This window comes from Ostreococcus tauri (assembly GCF_000214015.3).
Source record: "Ostreococcus tauri WGS project CAID00000000 data, contig chromosome 06, whole genome shotgun sequence".
NCBI lineage: Eukaryota > Viridiplantae > Chlorophyta > Mamiellophyceae > Mamiellales > Bathycoccaceae > Ostreococcus > Ostreococcus tauri.
Window position 1 is genome coordinate 646,574 of NC_014431.2, and position 14,553 is coordinate 661,126.

The 14,553-nt window shown below is 61.9% G+C and overlaps 8 protein-coding genes across 8 annotated transcripts; 4 read left to right on the top strand and 4 right to left on the bottom strand.

The window, feature by feature from the left end:
• Positions 1 to 2: 2 nt before the first annotated feature.
• OT_ostta06g03780 (Translation elongation/initiation factor/Ribosomal, beta-barrel) lies at positions 3 to 1,709 on the top strand (the record flags this gene model as incomplete). The annotated part of the gene is made up of 1 exon (XM_003079968.2): positions 3 to 1,709. The coding sequence occupies one exon, from the start codon at positions 3 to 5 to the stop codon at positions 1,707 to 1,709; it is 1,707 nt and encodes a 568-aa protein (XP_003080016.2).
• A 1,125-nt stretch (positions 1,710 to 2,834) lies between these two features.
• Positions 2,835 to 3,767, top strand: OT_ostta06g03790 (K Homology domain, type 1; the record flags this gene model as incomplete). The annotated part of the gene is made up of 1 exon (XM_003079969.2): positions 2,835 to 3,767. One exon carries the CDS (start codon positions 2,835 to 2,837, stop codon positions 3,765 to 3,767), a length of 933 nt encoding a protein of 310 aa, XP_003080017.2.
• A 74-nt stretch (positions 3,768 to 3,841) lies between these two features.
• Positions 3,842 to 5,248, top strand: OT_ostta06g03800 (Major facilitator superfamily domain, general substrate transporter; the record flags this gene model as incomplete). The annotated part of the gene is made up of 1 exon (XM_003079970.1): positions 3,842 to 5,248. One exon carries the CDS (start codon positions 3,842 to 3,844, stop codon positions 5,246 to 5,248), a length of 1,407 nt encoding a protein of 468 aa, XP_003080018.1.
• A 49-nt stretch (positions 5,249 to 5,297) lies between these two features.
• On the bottom strand, positions 5,298 to 6,212 carry OT_ostta06g03810 (Autophagy-related protein 3, N-terminal; the record flags this gene model as incomplete). The annotated part of the gene is made up of 1 exon (XM_022984090.1): positions 5,298 to 6,212. The coding sequence occupies one exon, from the start codon at positions 6,210 to 6,212 to the stop codon at positions 5,298 to 5,300; it is 915 nt and encodes a 304-aa protein (XP_022839285.1).
• Positions 6,213 to 6,572: 360 nt separating this feature from the next.
• On the top strand, positions 6,573 to 10,694 carry OT_ostta06g03820 (Glutamine amidotransferase; the record flags this gene model as incomplete). Its single annotated transcript, XM_022984091.1, has 1 exon — positions 6,573 to 10,694. One exon carries the CDS (start codon positions 6,573 to 6,575, stop codon positions 10,692 to 10,694), a length of 4,122 nt encoding a protein of 1,373 aa, XP_022839286.1.
• Positions 10,695 to 10,857: 163 nt separating this feature from the next.
• On the bottom strand, positions 10,858 to 11,676 carry OT_ostta06g03830 (unnamed product; the record flags this gene model as incomplete). The annotated part of the gene is made up of 1 exon (XM_003079973.2): positions 10,858 to 11,676. The coding sequence occupies one exon, from the start codon at positions 11,674 to 11,676 to the stop codon at positions 10,858 to 10,860; it is 819 nt and encodes a 272-aa protein (XP_003080021.2).
• Positions 11,677 to 12,032: 356 nt separating this feature from the next.
• Positions 12,033 to 12,929, bottom strand: OT_ostta06g03840 (Rhodanese-like domain; the record flags this gene model as incomplete). The annotated part of the gene is made up of 1 exon (XM_003079975.2): positions 12,033 to 12,929. One exon carries the CDS (start codon positions 12,927 to 12,929, stop codon positions 12,033 to 12,035), a length of 897 nt encoding a protein of 298 aa, XP_003080023.2.
• A 626-nt stretch (positions 12,930 to 13,555) lies between these two features.
• OT_ostta06g03850 (TatD family) lies at positions 13,556 to 14,497 on the bottom strand (the record flags this gene model as incomplete). The annotated part of the gene is made up of 1 exon (XM_003079976.2): positions 13,556 to 14,497. The coding sequence occupies one exon, from the start codon at positions 14,495 to 14,497 to the stop codon at positions 13,556 to 13,558; it is 942 nt and encodes a 313-aa protein (XP_003080024.2).
• Positions 14,498 to 14,553: the final 56 nt, after the last annotated feature.

The window sequence follows — 14,553 nt, forward strand, 5'->3', positions numbered from 1 at the left end:
ACATGAAGGCGCAGGTTTTGGACTCGATGGAACTCGAACGGGAGCGGGGGATCACGATCAAGCTGAACAGCGCGCGAATGGATTACGTGGCGCGGGACGGGGAGTTGTACGTGCTGAATTTGATCGATACGCCGGGACACGTGGATTTTACGTACGAGGTGTCGAGGTCGTTGGCGGCGTGCGAGGGGGCGCTCCTGGTCGTGGACTCGAGTCAAGGGGTGGAGGCGCAGACGGTGGCGAACGTGTACCTGGCTTTGGAGAACGATTTGGAGATTTTTACCGTACTGAATAAGATTGATCTTCCGGGGAGCGAGCCAGATCGGGTGAAGCAGGAGATTGAGGACGTTTTGGGTTTGGACGCGAGCGACGCGATTTTGGCGAGCGCGAAGGCGAACATCGGCATGGATGAGATTCTCGAGCGCATAGTCGAGATCGTGCCACCGCCGCGAGATACGCCCGATGAACCGTTTCGTGCGCTCGTTTTCGATTCATACTTTGACCCGTATCGAGGCGTCGTGGCGGTGTTTCGAGTCATGGATGGGACGGTGAAGACGGGGGACGCGATGAAGATGATGGCCACCGGGGCGCAGTTCTTCGCGGATGAGATCGGGGTCATGCGTCCGGATAAGGTGCCGGTGCAGGAACTTGGCCCGGGTGAGGTTGGTTACATCATCGGTGGCATCAAATCTGTCGCGGACGCTCGCGTCGGGGATACGATCACGACGCAAAAGAACGCCGCCAAGGAGGCGCTTCCGGGCTACTCTCAGGCGACGCCGATGGTGTTTGCGGGTATTTTTCCGGTAGACACCGATCGTTACGACGATCTGCGAGAGTCTCTCGGTCGATTGCAGATAAACGACGCGTCGCTGTCGTTTGAACCGGAACAGAGCAGCGCCATGGGCACCGGTTTCCGATGCGGTTTCCTCGGCTTGCTGCACATGGAGATCATCCAGGAGCGTCTCGAGCGCGAGTACGATTTAGACCTCATCACCACCTCACCATCGGTGGTGTATCACGTGTACAGAACAGACGGCACGATGGAATCCATCTCTAACCCCGCGGAACTCGCGGAACCGGAGCTTCGCGACCGCATCGAGGAGCCATACTGCCGTCTGGACATGATCGCTCCGAGCGACTACGTCGGCACGCTCATGGAGCTCGCGACGCAGCGTCGTGGTGAGTTCATCGACATGACGTATCTTTCGCAATCGCGGACGTCAATCAAGTTCGATATCCCGCTCGCTGAGGTCGTCACGAACTATTTCGACGAGATGAAGTCGCGCTCGCGCGGCTACGCCTCGATGGAGTACTCCATGACGGGCTATCGCGAGAGCGACCTCGTGCGTCTGGACGTCCTCATCAACCAGGAACCCGCCGACCCGCTCGCTGTGATCACGCACAGAAGCAAGGCATACTCCATCGGACGTCAACTCGTCGATCAGCTCAAACTGTTGATCCCGAGACAGATGTTTCGCATTCCCATTCAAGCCGCCATCGGGAATAAAGTCATCGCCTCTTCGTCCATCTCCGCCATGCGCAAGGACGTCCTCGCCAAGTGTTACGGCGGCGACATCTCGCGCAAGAAGAAATTATTAAAGAAGCAAGCCGCGGGTAAGAAGCGCATGAAGCAGTTCGGTAAGGTTGAGGTTCCTCAAGAAGCCTTCCTCGCCGTCCTCAAAGTCGATCCGAACAAGGGCGGCGGCGAATAACGCGCGCGCCGCACGCTCCCCCGCACGTTCCGGTGCCGATGTAACAATTCATTCAATTCGATTACACGAATCTTCCGCGCGTCCATCGTCCACGCCCATCACCGAGATCGAATCGACCCGTTCCGCCGCCGCGTCGCTCCGTCCGCCCGCCGCGTCCACTCGCGCCCTAATTCCTCATCACGCGCCGCCATCCTCCACAATTCAACGCGCTCGCGTCGTTCCGTCCCGCGTCGCCGCCGCGTCGCTCAACGCGCGTTCGTTCGCGCGCACGAGTGCGCTCGACGCGTTCGGCGACGCGCTCGGCGACGGTGAAGACATCGATCGCATCGGTCGAGATCTGCGAATTCTCCATCGATCCGTTTCTCGCGCGTCATGTCCGCGGCGGAGGAGCTCCTGCGCATGGACTCCCCGATCCGTGACGATGGTAATGATGGTGATCACGGCGAGGACGGCGCGTGGGCGATGAACGCGAAGGAGCGAGAGGGGGGCAACGAACGCGCGTCGGAGCGAAACGCGAGCGACGGAGGCGGAGGACGAGGACGAGAGAGCGGTGGACGCGGTGGACGCGGTGGTGGACGATGGGGAAACGGAGGACGTGGCGGTGGACGAGGGTCGGGTCCGAGAGAGGAGCGACGCGATGACAGAGAACGCGGTGGTGCGGATCGATGGGGACCGCCGAGAGACGATCGCAGGGCGCCGCCGCCGCCGAGCGGAGGATGGGATCGACGAGACGACCGTAGAGGCGACAGGTGGGGACCGCCGCCGCCGCGGGAGGATCGCCGGGATGATAGGTGGGGACCGCCGCCGCCGAGAGATGATCCTCGGGGTGATAGGTGGGGACCGCCGCCGCCGCGGGAATATTACGATTCGTGGGGTCGCGGGGCGCCGCGGGACGATTACGACTCACGAGGCGGGTACTACGACGATCGATACGCTCGCGGCCCGCCGCGGGAGTATTATGATGATCGAGGACGAGAACCACCGCGTGATCGCGGATATTACCCGCCGCGCTCACCGCCGCGAGGACCGCCTCGGGAGTACTACGACGACCGAGGACCGCCGCGAAGAGACTCGTACGATTCGCGTGGACCGCCGAGAGATGATCGACGGGAAGAACCATACGTGATGGACACCAAGGGCAACAACGGTCTCATCGTCGGTCCCAAGGGTGAGACGATAAAGCGCATTGAGCACGAGTCCGGGGCTTACGTGAAGTGCCTGACAGATAAGACTACGGTTGAGATCACCGGACATCCGGACGCGGTGCAACGGGCCAGAGATATGATTATCGCCCGACTTGAGCGACAGCCGAAGCGCCGTGAAGAGGGGTCTAGGGACGATGGGCGCAGCTCGATTCTCGATAGACTCTCCGGCAAGCGTCAACGAGACGACCACGGCAGCGGCGGCGGAGACAAGCGCGCTCGCTCTGAATCGTTGCTCGACTATCTCCGTTCGCAGGCGAAAGAGGCGGGCGTCTTTAAGGAGTTTCCTGCCGAGTACGTCGACGACTCGAACATGGACGAGCGAGGAAACGTCGAACAGAGCGTGAGCATCGCCAACTACGTTGGTCTCATCATCGGCAGAGAGGGTCGCATGCACACCGATATTCAACAACGCATCGGGATTCCCATGCAGATCAATAAGGAGGACGAGATCGCCGTCTTCAAGGGTCCACCCGAGAGTGTCGGTCAAGGACTCGCCCTCGTGCGCGAGGTGATCGAGACCACAAACGCGGTTAAGGAGTGGCGAGACGCACAGGCTCAGGCCGCCAGAGCGCACGACGTCGAGGCAACAGTCGAGATCGCCGGATTCGTCGGCGCTATCATCGGCAAGGGCGGGGCGCGTATCAGCCAAATCAAACGCGAAGTCCGTTGTTTCTTCGAGGTCGACCGCGAAAAGGAAGTTGTCAACGTTCGAGGACCCGCGGAGAAGGTTGAGCGAGCGAAGCAACTCATCTCTGAAACCATCGAGTACGTTTCGCAACGCAACCAACAACAAGACGATACCGCCATGCCCGAGGCCGGTGAGGTCGACGCCGAGGGCAATGCGAACGCGTGATAGCCACTTTTAACAACGACACGACAGATTTGCTTACTCTCCGCCTCACTCGCCGACGCGCGGGGTCTGGGTTCATGTCCGCGCCCGATCCCTTCTCTACCCCTGGTCGTCCCCCGCCCGACCTTCTCGTGTGCAAGACGTTTTACTTCGTTTACTCCCTTGGTCTCGCGTGTCTCATTCCCTTTCTTCCGTTGCTCTACGCCCAATGGGGGCTCAGCGCGACGCATGTTGGAGCCATGGGCGCGATTCGCTTCGTCATCGGCTTCATCGCGGTACCACTGTGGAACGGCATCGCGGACGCGACGAAAAAGCACAATGCGATACACTTCGTGTGCCTGGTGTGCCAAGCGTCGACGTACGGGCACCTGATCAACGTGAGTCACGCGTGGCCGACGATTTGGTTTTACGTCGTCTTCGCGGAGTGCCTGTCGAGTCCGAGTACATCGCTCGCGGACGCGGCGAGCGGGAGCATGGTGCGGCGATGGAACGTGCTGAGAGGGTTAGGGGAACACGACGAGGGCTCGGCGTCTTACGGGCGACAACGCATGTGGGGGGCGGTGAGTTGGGGGTTCGTCGCGGCGCCCGTGATGGGCGCCATAATGACGAGAGGAAGTCCAAAGACGCGAGAGCGCGCGCCGTTCGTCGGATGGTTTGTGATTTTACTCGCCGCTGCGTTATTATCGACGAAACTACAACACGGCACGGAAGGGGACGCGGATGCGCGCGCAGAGAAGGAGAGCGAGGAGGAACTCGCCGAGGCGGATGAGAGCGGCACGTTCTCGCGCGTGGCGTCCGCGGAGGATCTACACGCGCCGATTTCAGCTTCGTCGATTCCGAGACAGCTGTGGAGTGTTGTCAAGCAGCCGCCGGTGGCGATGAAGTTCTTCTTGTTCCTCATGGCGGGCGCGTCGATGGCCATCACGGATATTTATTTGTTCCTTTGGCTAAACGAGTGCGGCGGGACGCCCTGGTTGATGGGCGTCGCGTTATTCTGCACGTGCGTGACCGAGGTCGTGATCTTCTATTACGGATCGTGGATCAAGAGGACACTCTCACTCGACTGGTGCTTGATCTTGACGCCGTTCGCGTACTTTCTGCGTCAAGTGTATTACTGGGCGCTTCCATACTTTGGCAACGCGTGGGCAGTCCTTCCAGTGCAGTTTCTCCACGGAATCACATTCGGTCTGTACTGGAGCACGTCGAACGATTTCATTCAAGATATCGCGCCGAGAGGTCTGACGGCATCGATGATGGGACTCTTCGGAGCGGTGAACTCCATCGGTGGTCTCGGGGGATCCACCCTCGGCGGACTCGTGTACGATAAATTCGGCGGCGGGCGTCTATTTTTGGGAATCGGCCTGATAAACTTCTTCCTCGGCTCCTGGTTCACGGTGAATAAGCTCAGGAAAGATCGCGGGACGCCGAACCAGTCAGACTCGATTCGATACGTCAAGCTCGAGAACGTAGACAACGAGCTTTAGAACATTGCTTTTAGTGCTGTATTCTTTTTGTATGATACGAACATGATGCTTACAAGGTGTAATCGTACTCGACGGTAGGAATCACGGACGCGATGAACTTGAGGAAAACGAACATGTACGTCTCGACGCTAGGAGATTCCCCACGCTCCGCGCGCATGGACTCCACGAGCTTTTTCATCACGCTTGAGTGTTTGCATGGATGAATCGACGCAGAGGGCACCCCGGTGTGCGGGTGCGGATCGATCGTCACCGTCTTCTGCGCGTGTTCGGCGCTCACGTCCTCGAGCGTCTTGGATGGTTTTAGCACCAAACTATTCTCGTCGTAACCATTCAACCACACGCGCGGGGTCTGGTAATATTTGTCGTACGTGATGGTCAAATCGTACGTCCTCGTCTTGACGATGTCGTCATCCTCCGTCCCTCCATTCACCCGTCCCGCGGCGCGCGCGATCTCAGTCGCGCTCGGCAGCACAACCGCATCGTCGTCTTCGTCCTCGAAATCCTCACCAATCTCCGGAATGTCATCGATCTTCATCGTCTCATCGTTCGTCGTCTTCTTCGACGCGTCGTCGAGCGTCAACGTTCCGATGTCCGGTATCTCCCCATCACCGCCCCCTCCGTCCACGACGCGCCCCTCACCAGCTTTTACCCATCCCTCGTCCTCTCCCCCGAGCGCGATTTCGCTCCCCGCGTACGCCTCCATGTCCTTCGCCCGCTTCGCGCACGGCACGCGTCTCGTCACCAGATACTGCTTCTCCCTGGGCAAAAACTTCTTCGCCTTTTCGTCGCTCCCTCTCGCCCACGACCACGTCGGGCACGCGCGCACCAACGCATCGCCGGCCAACACGAATTCATCGGGAGACAGCACGCCCTGAGATTCGTACGCGCTCGACGTTCGCGCGGGCGTGAGATTCTCCACCGAGGATTTAAACGCCTCGTGCACCGCGTGTCGAAGACGATGCATGATTCCACGCGCGTCCCCCGCCGCGCACCGCGCTTTCCACCCCTCGAGCGCCTCCCGGATGTGAAGGAAAATTCCACGACGGTATCACCGCGGTGTCGATCCCGATCACCGACGCGCGCGACGCCGTGTGCGCGCGCGACCGTCGCGATCGTCGCTCGAAAGAGACCGTTCGTCTTCGACGTCGTTTCCGCGTCATCGGCTCGTACTCTGGCGGGTTTAAAGCTATCGCACTACTCTAGGTTTACCTGTCGCGCGCGCACATTGTTGCACATTTTGAAAAGTCGACGACGACGCCGTCGGTCGTCGCGACCGCACCGCGCGACGATCGCCCGTCGATAGAGGTCGCGCGACGCTTTCTCGATGCCGTGCGCGATCGCGCGCGCGCGCGCGACGCCCGCGCGCGCGAAGCGGGGCGCGATCGATCGTCCGCGCGGCGACGCGCCGTCGGCGGCGCGATCGGTCGTTCGAGCGCGTCGCGCTCGCGTGAAGACGCGCGCGGTGCGCGCGCCCGCGGGGACGAAGACCATCGAACGGTTCTTCCGTCGACCGTTCATCTCGGACGAGGCGTGCGCGACGCTGGTGAAGAAGGTGAACGCGCGACTGGGGCGCGAAGCCGTCGAGCGCGCGACGAGCGAGCAGTGCTTCAACGCCGAGTGTGTGGGCGGTCTGAGTGACGCGGCGCGAGAGACGATGACGTGGTTGTTGCGCGAGACGTACGAGCCGGAGCTGTTCGGGGAGACGAGCGCGTTGGTGCACGAAGACGCGAGTCCGGTGATCGAGGTTGGACCGCGGTTGGCGTTTCAGAGCGCGTGGTCCACGAACGCGGTGAGCGTGTGCAAGTCGTGTGGGTTGGAGAACGTCACGAGACTTGAACGAAGCCGAAGGTTTAAGCTGTACGCGAAGGACGGGACGACGATCGATGAAGAAGTTCGACGGGCGTTCGCGGAGGCGGTGCACGACCGCATGACGGAGTGCGTGTACGACGAACCGCTCAAGACTTTCGAGCTCAATGTGACGCCGGAGCAGGTGTACACCGTTCCGATCACCACCGAAGGTCGCGCCGCGCTTGAGCGCGTGGATAAGGAGATGGGCCTGGCGTTTGACGACCAGGACTTCGACTTTTACATGCGCCTGTTTTGCGACGAAATCGGTCGCGATCCGACCAACGTCGAGCTCTTCGACATGGCGCAGAGCAACTCGGAGCACTCTCGGCACTGGTTCTTCGCGGGTGAGCTCACCGTGGACGGCGTTAAGATCGAGAAGTCTCTGTTCAAGATGGTAAAAGAGACCATCGAGGGCGATCGAGCGCACAACAGCGTGATCCAGTTCAAGGACAACTCCTCCGCCATTCGCGGCTTTGTGAACACGCCGCTGCGACCGGCCAAGGCGGGCGAACCGTCGGCCATGGTCAAGAAGGAGGTTGACCTCGATCTTCTTCTCACTGCGGAGACGCACAACTTCCCTTCGGGCGTCGCGCCGTACCCGGGTGCAGAGACCGGTACGGGCGGTCGCATTCGCGACACGCACGCCACCGGTAGCGGCTCCACCCTTGTCGCTGGTACCGCCGGCTACATGACTGGTAACCTGCGCTTGGACGGGAAGGTGCTTCCGCACGAAGACATGGATGCGAAGTATCCATCCAACCTCGCCTCGCCGTTGCAAATCATGATTGACGCGTCCAACGGCGCGTCCGATTACGGCAACAAGTTTGGCGAGCCGGTCATCGCGGGTTTCTGCCGAACCTTCGGTCAGCGCATGCCAAACGGCGAGCGACGGGAGTACATCAAACCGATCATGTTCTCCGCCGGTTTCGGGCAGATCGATCACACCAATCTGGAGAAGCAGGAGGGTGACATTGGCATGCTCGTAGTCAAGATCGGCGGTCCCGCGTACCGCATCGGTATGGGTGGTGGCGCCGCGTCGTCCAAGGCTGGCGGTGAAGACGAGGCGAACGCGAGCTTAGATTTCAATGCCGTGCAGCGTGGTGACGCGGAGATGTCGAACAAGCTCAACCGTGTGGTCAAGGCGTGCGTCGAACTTATGGGCGAGAATCCGATTTTGAGCATTCACGACCAAGGCGCTGGTGGTAACTGCAACGTCTGCAAAGAACTCATCTACCCCAAGGGTGGAGAGGTGAACATTCGCGAAGTCAAGCTCGGTGATAACACGATGAGTGTGCTCGAGATCTGGGGTGCGGAGTACCAAGAAAACTCTGCTATGTTAATCAAGCCCGAGTCTCTTCCGATCATTGAGAAGATTTGCGCGCGAGAGCGCTGCTTGTTCTCCGTACTCGGTAGCGTCACCGGCAGCGGTCGCATTACAGTTATCGATCCCGAAGCTCCCCCGGGGACTCCGACGCCGGAAGATCTCGATCTCGAGGCTGTGTTGGGTGACGTGCCGAAGAAGAAGTACGACCTCAAGCGCGACAAACCGCTCAACTCCAAGTTCGATATGATGGCTGACGAAACGATCGCGTCTATGCTCGATCGCGTGCTTCTCCTGCCGTCGGTTTGCTCGAAACGTTTCTTGACGACTAAGGTCGATCGCTCCGTGACTGGTTTGGTCGCCCAACAGCAATGCGTCGGTCCGCTTCAGGTGCCTCTCTCTGACGTCGCCGTGATTTCGCAAACACACTTCGATACCAAGGGCGGCGCGACCGCCATCGGTGAAGCACCGCTCAAGGGGTTGGTAAACCCGCGATCGATGGCGCGCATGTCGCTCGGTGAGTCTCTCACAAACATGGTCTTTGCCAACACGCAAGGGATGGACTACATCAAATACTCGGGTAACTGGATGTACGCCGCGAAGTTGGGCGGCGACGGTGCGCACATGTACGACGCGTGCGAAGCCTTGTGCCAGTCCATGAAGGAGCTCGGGGTCGCCATTGATGGTGGCAAGGACTCCTTGTCTATGGCTGCCAAGGCTGGCGGCGAAGTCGTGAAGACGCCGGGTACTCTTGTCATGTCTGGCTACGTTGGGTGCCCGGATATCACCAAGACGGTGACGCCAGATTTGAAGCTTCCGGGCACGGGTAAGCTCGTTCTCGTCGAATTCGGTAGCAAGGAAGGTAAACGTCGCGTTGGGGGTTCTGCACTGGCGCAGGCGTACGCCCAAGTCGGCGACGAGAGCCCGGACATGGACGATACCTCATACTTCAGAGAGGCGTGGAGCGCCACGCAAAAGCTCGTTGATGAACGCAAGATTAGTGCGGGTCACGACGTTTCGGACGGTGGTTTCATAACAGCCGTTCTCGAGATGGCGTTCCCGTCGACGACCGCGGGCGTTGAGGTAACTCTTCCAGGAGACGACGCAATGTCGGCGTGCTTTGCCGAGGAGCTCGCCATCGTCCTCGAAGTCGCCCCTGAAAATGAAGCGGCCGTCATGAGTGCCTACGCCTCCGTGGGTGTCACCGCTCGCGCGATCGGCAAGGTCACCAACGACGGTAAGTGTACAGTGTCTGCCGCGGGTTCCGAGTGCGTGAGCGACTCAACCGCAAACATTCGCGACAAGTGGGAGGAAATGAGCTTTGAGCTCGAAAAGCTCCAAGCGTCGAACGCCACCGTTGCCTTGGAGAAGGAGGGCCTCAGATCGCGCAAGGCGCCAACGTGGAAACTGACGTACAAGCCGACCCTGACGCCGCCGGAGATCATGAGTGCGGCGGATAAGGTCAAGGTGGCCATCGTTCGCGAGGAGGGTTCGAACGGCGACCGCGAAATGGCTGCGGCCATCACGGCTGCGGGCATGGAGGCGTGGGATGTCACCATGAGCGATCTCCTCAGCGGTCGCGCCAACCTGAGCGCGTTCCAAGGTATCGTCTTCGTAGGAGGCTTCTCGTACGCTGACGTTCTCGACAGCGCCAAGGGATGGGCGGGAGGTATCCGCTACAACGCATCTCTGAAGCAACAGTTCCAGGACTTTTACGACAGGCCGAATACGTTCTCTCTCGGTATTTGCAACGGCTGCCAGCTCATGGCGCTCTTAGGTTTTATCCCGTCTGAAGGTGGCGTTGGTGCGCTTCCGGACTCCAAGCAGCCACGCTTCATCCACAACGACAGTGGTCGCTTTGAGTCGCGATGGACGACTGTGGGCATTGATGAGAACACGCCGGCGATGATGTTGAAGGGCATGGGTGGTTCCCGCATGGGTGTTTGGTGCGCCCACGGAGAGGGCAAGGTGAAGTTCCCCGATGAAAGCATGTTACCGGATGTGTTGAAGAACGGTCAGGCGGCCGTACGCTACGTCGACGCGGACGGCGCGCCGACGCAACAGTACCCGCTCAACCCGAACGGTTCGCCGCACGGCATCGCCGGTTTGTGCTCGAAGGATGGACGCCACTTGGCGATGATGCCTCACCCCGAGCGCGCCTTCATCGGCTGGCAAGTTCCGTGGGCGCCGAGCGACGCGGGTATCGACCCGTACGGACCGGGCCCGTGGCTCCAAATGTTCCAAAACGCGCAACGTTGGGCCTCGTCGCACAAGTAAGAATTTGTAGTCGCATCGTTAAGTTAAAAACAAAGCAATATCTTCCGCTTAAAATATTTCCCATGAGTATCTGGCGTTCGCGAAGCTCGAAGAACGTGTTTGGAAAACACAGGTGCTCAGGAATTATAACTTTGTTTGATTCCGTCTGAAATACAACGACTCTCTAATCGCGTGTTCGAACGCCCCCAAACGGCGACCCAAGGTAAGCCGGTAACTGCGACGGCGACGGTGCGAGTCTTCCCTGACCGTTCGTCGTTTTTGTCCGTCCCGGCGACGTCGCCATCGCGACGGTAGCCGCGTTTGTCGCGGCGCGTCTCGCGGCGCTCGCGCACGCCGCCTCCCGGTCCCGCCTCTCGAACTCCTTCCGTGCCGCCCGCGTCGCATCTACCAACAGCTCGTTCTCCTTCTCCAACCGTCGTCGTGCCTTCTCGCACCGCACGAGCTCTTGTTCCAGCTCAAGCGCCTCGGCTCTCATCTCCTCGTTCGCCGCCCGAAGCCTGCGCGTCTCGCGCTCCAGCGCCCGCTCCCGTTCCCCATTTCTCGACGCCTCCACCCGTCTCAACGCCGCGTCCAGCTCACGCTTCGCCTCCCGCATCCACGCACTCCTCTCCGCCCCCACCTCGCGCTCCAGATCCTCTCGCTTCTTTCTCGATTCGGCCAACGCGCGCTCCAACGCCTCCACCCGCCGCGCGAGCGCTCTCCCGCGCGCGTCCCCGTTCGCCTCCCACGTCGCCGTCTCCCTCGCTTTCGCCGTCGAATCGCGTTCGGACATCGCCATGGGGGCGATGCATCGCGCGAGCGCCTTGACCTCCGCCGTGGCCGCCGCCAGCGCCTCTCGCGCGTCGTCGTCGCGCGTCACGCCCATCACTCGCTCGAGCGCGTCCGACACTCGAACGACGCACCGCGCCGCGTCGAGCGCGGGACGAGCCGCCGCAGACGACGACGACGTCGCGCGTTCGTCCGCGCGCGCGGTCGGGCCCATCGCGCGCGGGAGGTGGACGACGCGTCCGCGTGTGCGGGTCGGGACACCCTCGGACGCGTTTTGAGAAGACGGTTGAGACTGGGATGGACGCGACGCGCGGAGAGACGCGGGGATGGAAACGACGACGTGAACACGCGTGAAAGCTCGCGCGTGGACGACGAGACGGGAGATGTGGGACGATGCGATGCGGTCGCGGGCGAACGATGTGGGGGAGACGGAGAGAGGGAGTGCGCGCCGCGCGTCTTGAGTGTTATTATCCTGAGAGCGAGGCGCGAGCGCGCGTCTCTCACGAGAGCTTGAATCGAATTGTCTCGACGATCATCGCCGTAGACGTGGTGTGTACAGTCACTAAACGATTAACGATCGTTAGTGGTCGCCAAGCCGGCGCGGGACCAGGCGTTGTAGCCGCCCTTGACGGTGAAGACGTTGCCGAATCCTTGCTTGGCGAGCGCCTTGGCGAGCGCCTTGGCGTTGCCACCGTTTTGGTCGAGGATGATCACCTTCTTGCCCTTACCGACACCGCGAAGGGAAGCGATCTTGAGCGCGTTCACCTTGGCGGCGGCGGAGCCGAAGCCAGACTTCTCGATGGTGCACACGAGCACGCGCTTCCTGGCGCCGCCCGGAAGCGCGACGGTGACGTCAGCGCCGCGAGTGTCGACGACGACGGCGTTTTCGGAGAGAAGCATATCGTACGCCTCGATCGGGCGTAAGTCGCCCTTGTATCCTCGAGCGATGTCACCGAGGATCTTGAAGAAAACGGGCGCGATGAGGTACGCCAAGAAGAGTTCGCCCGCCGTCGTCGCGAGCTCCTCCGGAGTCGCGCTCGTGAGGTAGTCGCCGATTTGCTTCGCGACCGGCACCGCCGCCGCCACACCGGTCTGCACGCCATCGCTCAACCCCTTCGCGATCGGCTCGACGTCCACGCCCTGCGCCTTGAGCTGCGCGTACGCCTCCTTGTACGCCTGCGCGGAGACCGAATTCGCCTGCTTCAGCCCCTCGTTCACGACCGGCACGACGTTTCGCCCCGCGTACTTCCCCACGGCGTCACCGATCGGCGCCGCCGCCTTCAACCCTCGGTCGATGTACGGCGTCACCACCGGCGCGGTCTCGTTGAACAGCTCCACGCCGCGATTCGCGACCCCCATCGCGCGGTCGAACGCATCCGCCGCGCCATCCGCCGCGACGTCCGCCGCGTCCAACACCGCCGCCAGCCTATCGCTCACCGTGCCCGCCGACGCCGATTTCACCTCCATCGCGCTCGACGCCACCGTCGCGACGACGGCGAGGACGCGCGTCTCGCTCGTCGTCGCGCGCGCGACCGTTCCCGCGCGCGACGATCGCGCGCGCGCATCTCGCGTCGCGTTCGGCGTTCGCGCGACCGCGCGCGCGGCGGTGCGCATGGTGAAAGCGGGGAAGAAAAATACCGTGCGCGTGCGAGGCCCGCGCGCGCGTGTGTCGAACGCGCGCGCGCGTCGGGGGGGTCGACGACGACGTTTGGATTAATCGTGCGGCGCGCGTGCCTGCGCTGGCGGTCGTCGTGGGTGCGCGTGATGGCGGTTTTTGTGTTATTATACATGGACCGACACCCGCGACGTGATCCGGTTCGCGGATTGCGCGCGAAAGATACCCGGGTGTGTGGGATTGGCCCACCCGGGTGTGCGGGATTGGCCCACCCGGGTGTGCGGGATTGGCCCACCCGGGTGTGTGGGATTGGCCCACCGGGATGTGTGGGATTGGCCCGGACGCGAGCCACGCGGGCGGCGCGCGGGAGCGCGACGACGAGAACACCCACGACGCGCGCGCGGATTCGGAGACGTCGGGCCCGCCGTGACTCGCTGGGATGACCCGTGGCGGGCGGGCGTCGTCGAACGGCGCGCCGTCAGACGCCGAAGACGCGCGCGGCGTTCGCGCTCGTGACGCGCGCGACGTCCTCGACGGTGCGGGAGGTGACGCGGGCGATGATTTGCGCCACGTACACGATCTGCGCCGGTTCGCAGCGGTCCTTGACGAAACGATCGGGATTGTATTTTTCCTTCTTCGTCGGAGGCGACCATTCGGCGAGCGGCGTCGTAAACGCGTGCCCGGCGTGCGTCGGCTTGATCCCGCACCACGGGGCGTCCGTCTCGATGACGACGCGATCGAGTGGAATCGTTCGGACGACCTCTAAGTTTTCCTCCGTCTTGAGCGAGCATCCGTTGAGGCCGATGTACAAGCCGTCGCACGCCAGGACGCGTCGCGCCTCCTCGGCGGTTCCGGTGAACGAGTGCACGACGCCCGCGGTGAATCTGTGACGATTCCGTTCGACGATCGTCATGAAATCGTCGCACGCCGCGCGCATGTGTAAGAACAAGGGCAATCCCGTGGCCTCGCTCAGGGCGAATTGCTTCTCAAAAAACATCCGCTGCGTCTCCGCGTCGCAAAATTCCAACCGATCGTAATCCAAACCGAGCTCTCCGATCGCCACCACGTCCCCCGTGCGCTTTCCATCCATCGCGATCGTCATCAGCGCCCGCATGTATCCATCCGCACCGCCGTCTTCGTGACGCAAAAACTCTCCGCATCGCGTCGGGTGCGTCCCGCACGTCGCGAACACCCTCGGTTCGTCCCCTCCCTCCTTTTCTCGTCCCCGCGCGAGCGCCACCGCCGCCCGCGACTCCTCCAGCGTCCCTGCGGTGACGACGATCGATCGCACCCCGCTCGAACGCGCCCGTCGCAGCACGCGCGCGATGTCACCCTCGTGCGCGCGTTTACCTCGATACACCCCATCGAACATCGAATCCAGCGCGTTCACGCCCACGTCCACGAACTCCGCGCCCGGCATCGCGCGCGCGTCGCTCGACGCGTCGCGCGCGCGTCGACGCGCGCGCTCGAGCGCGC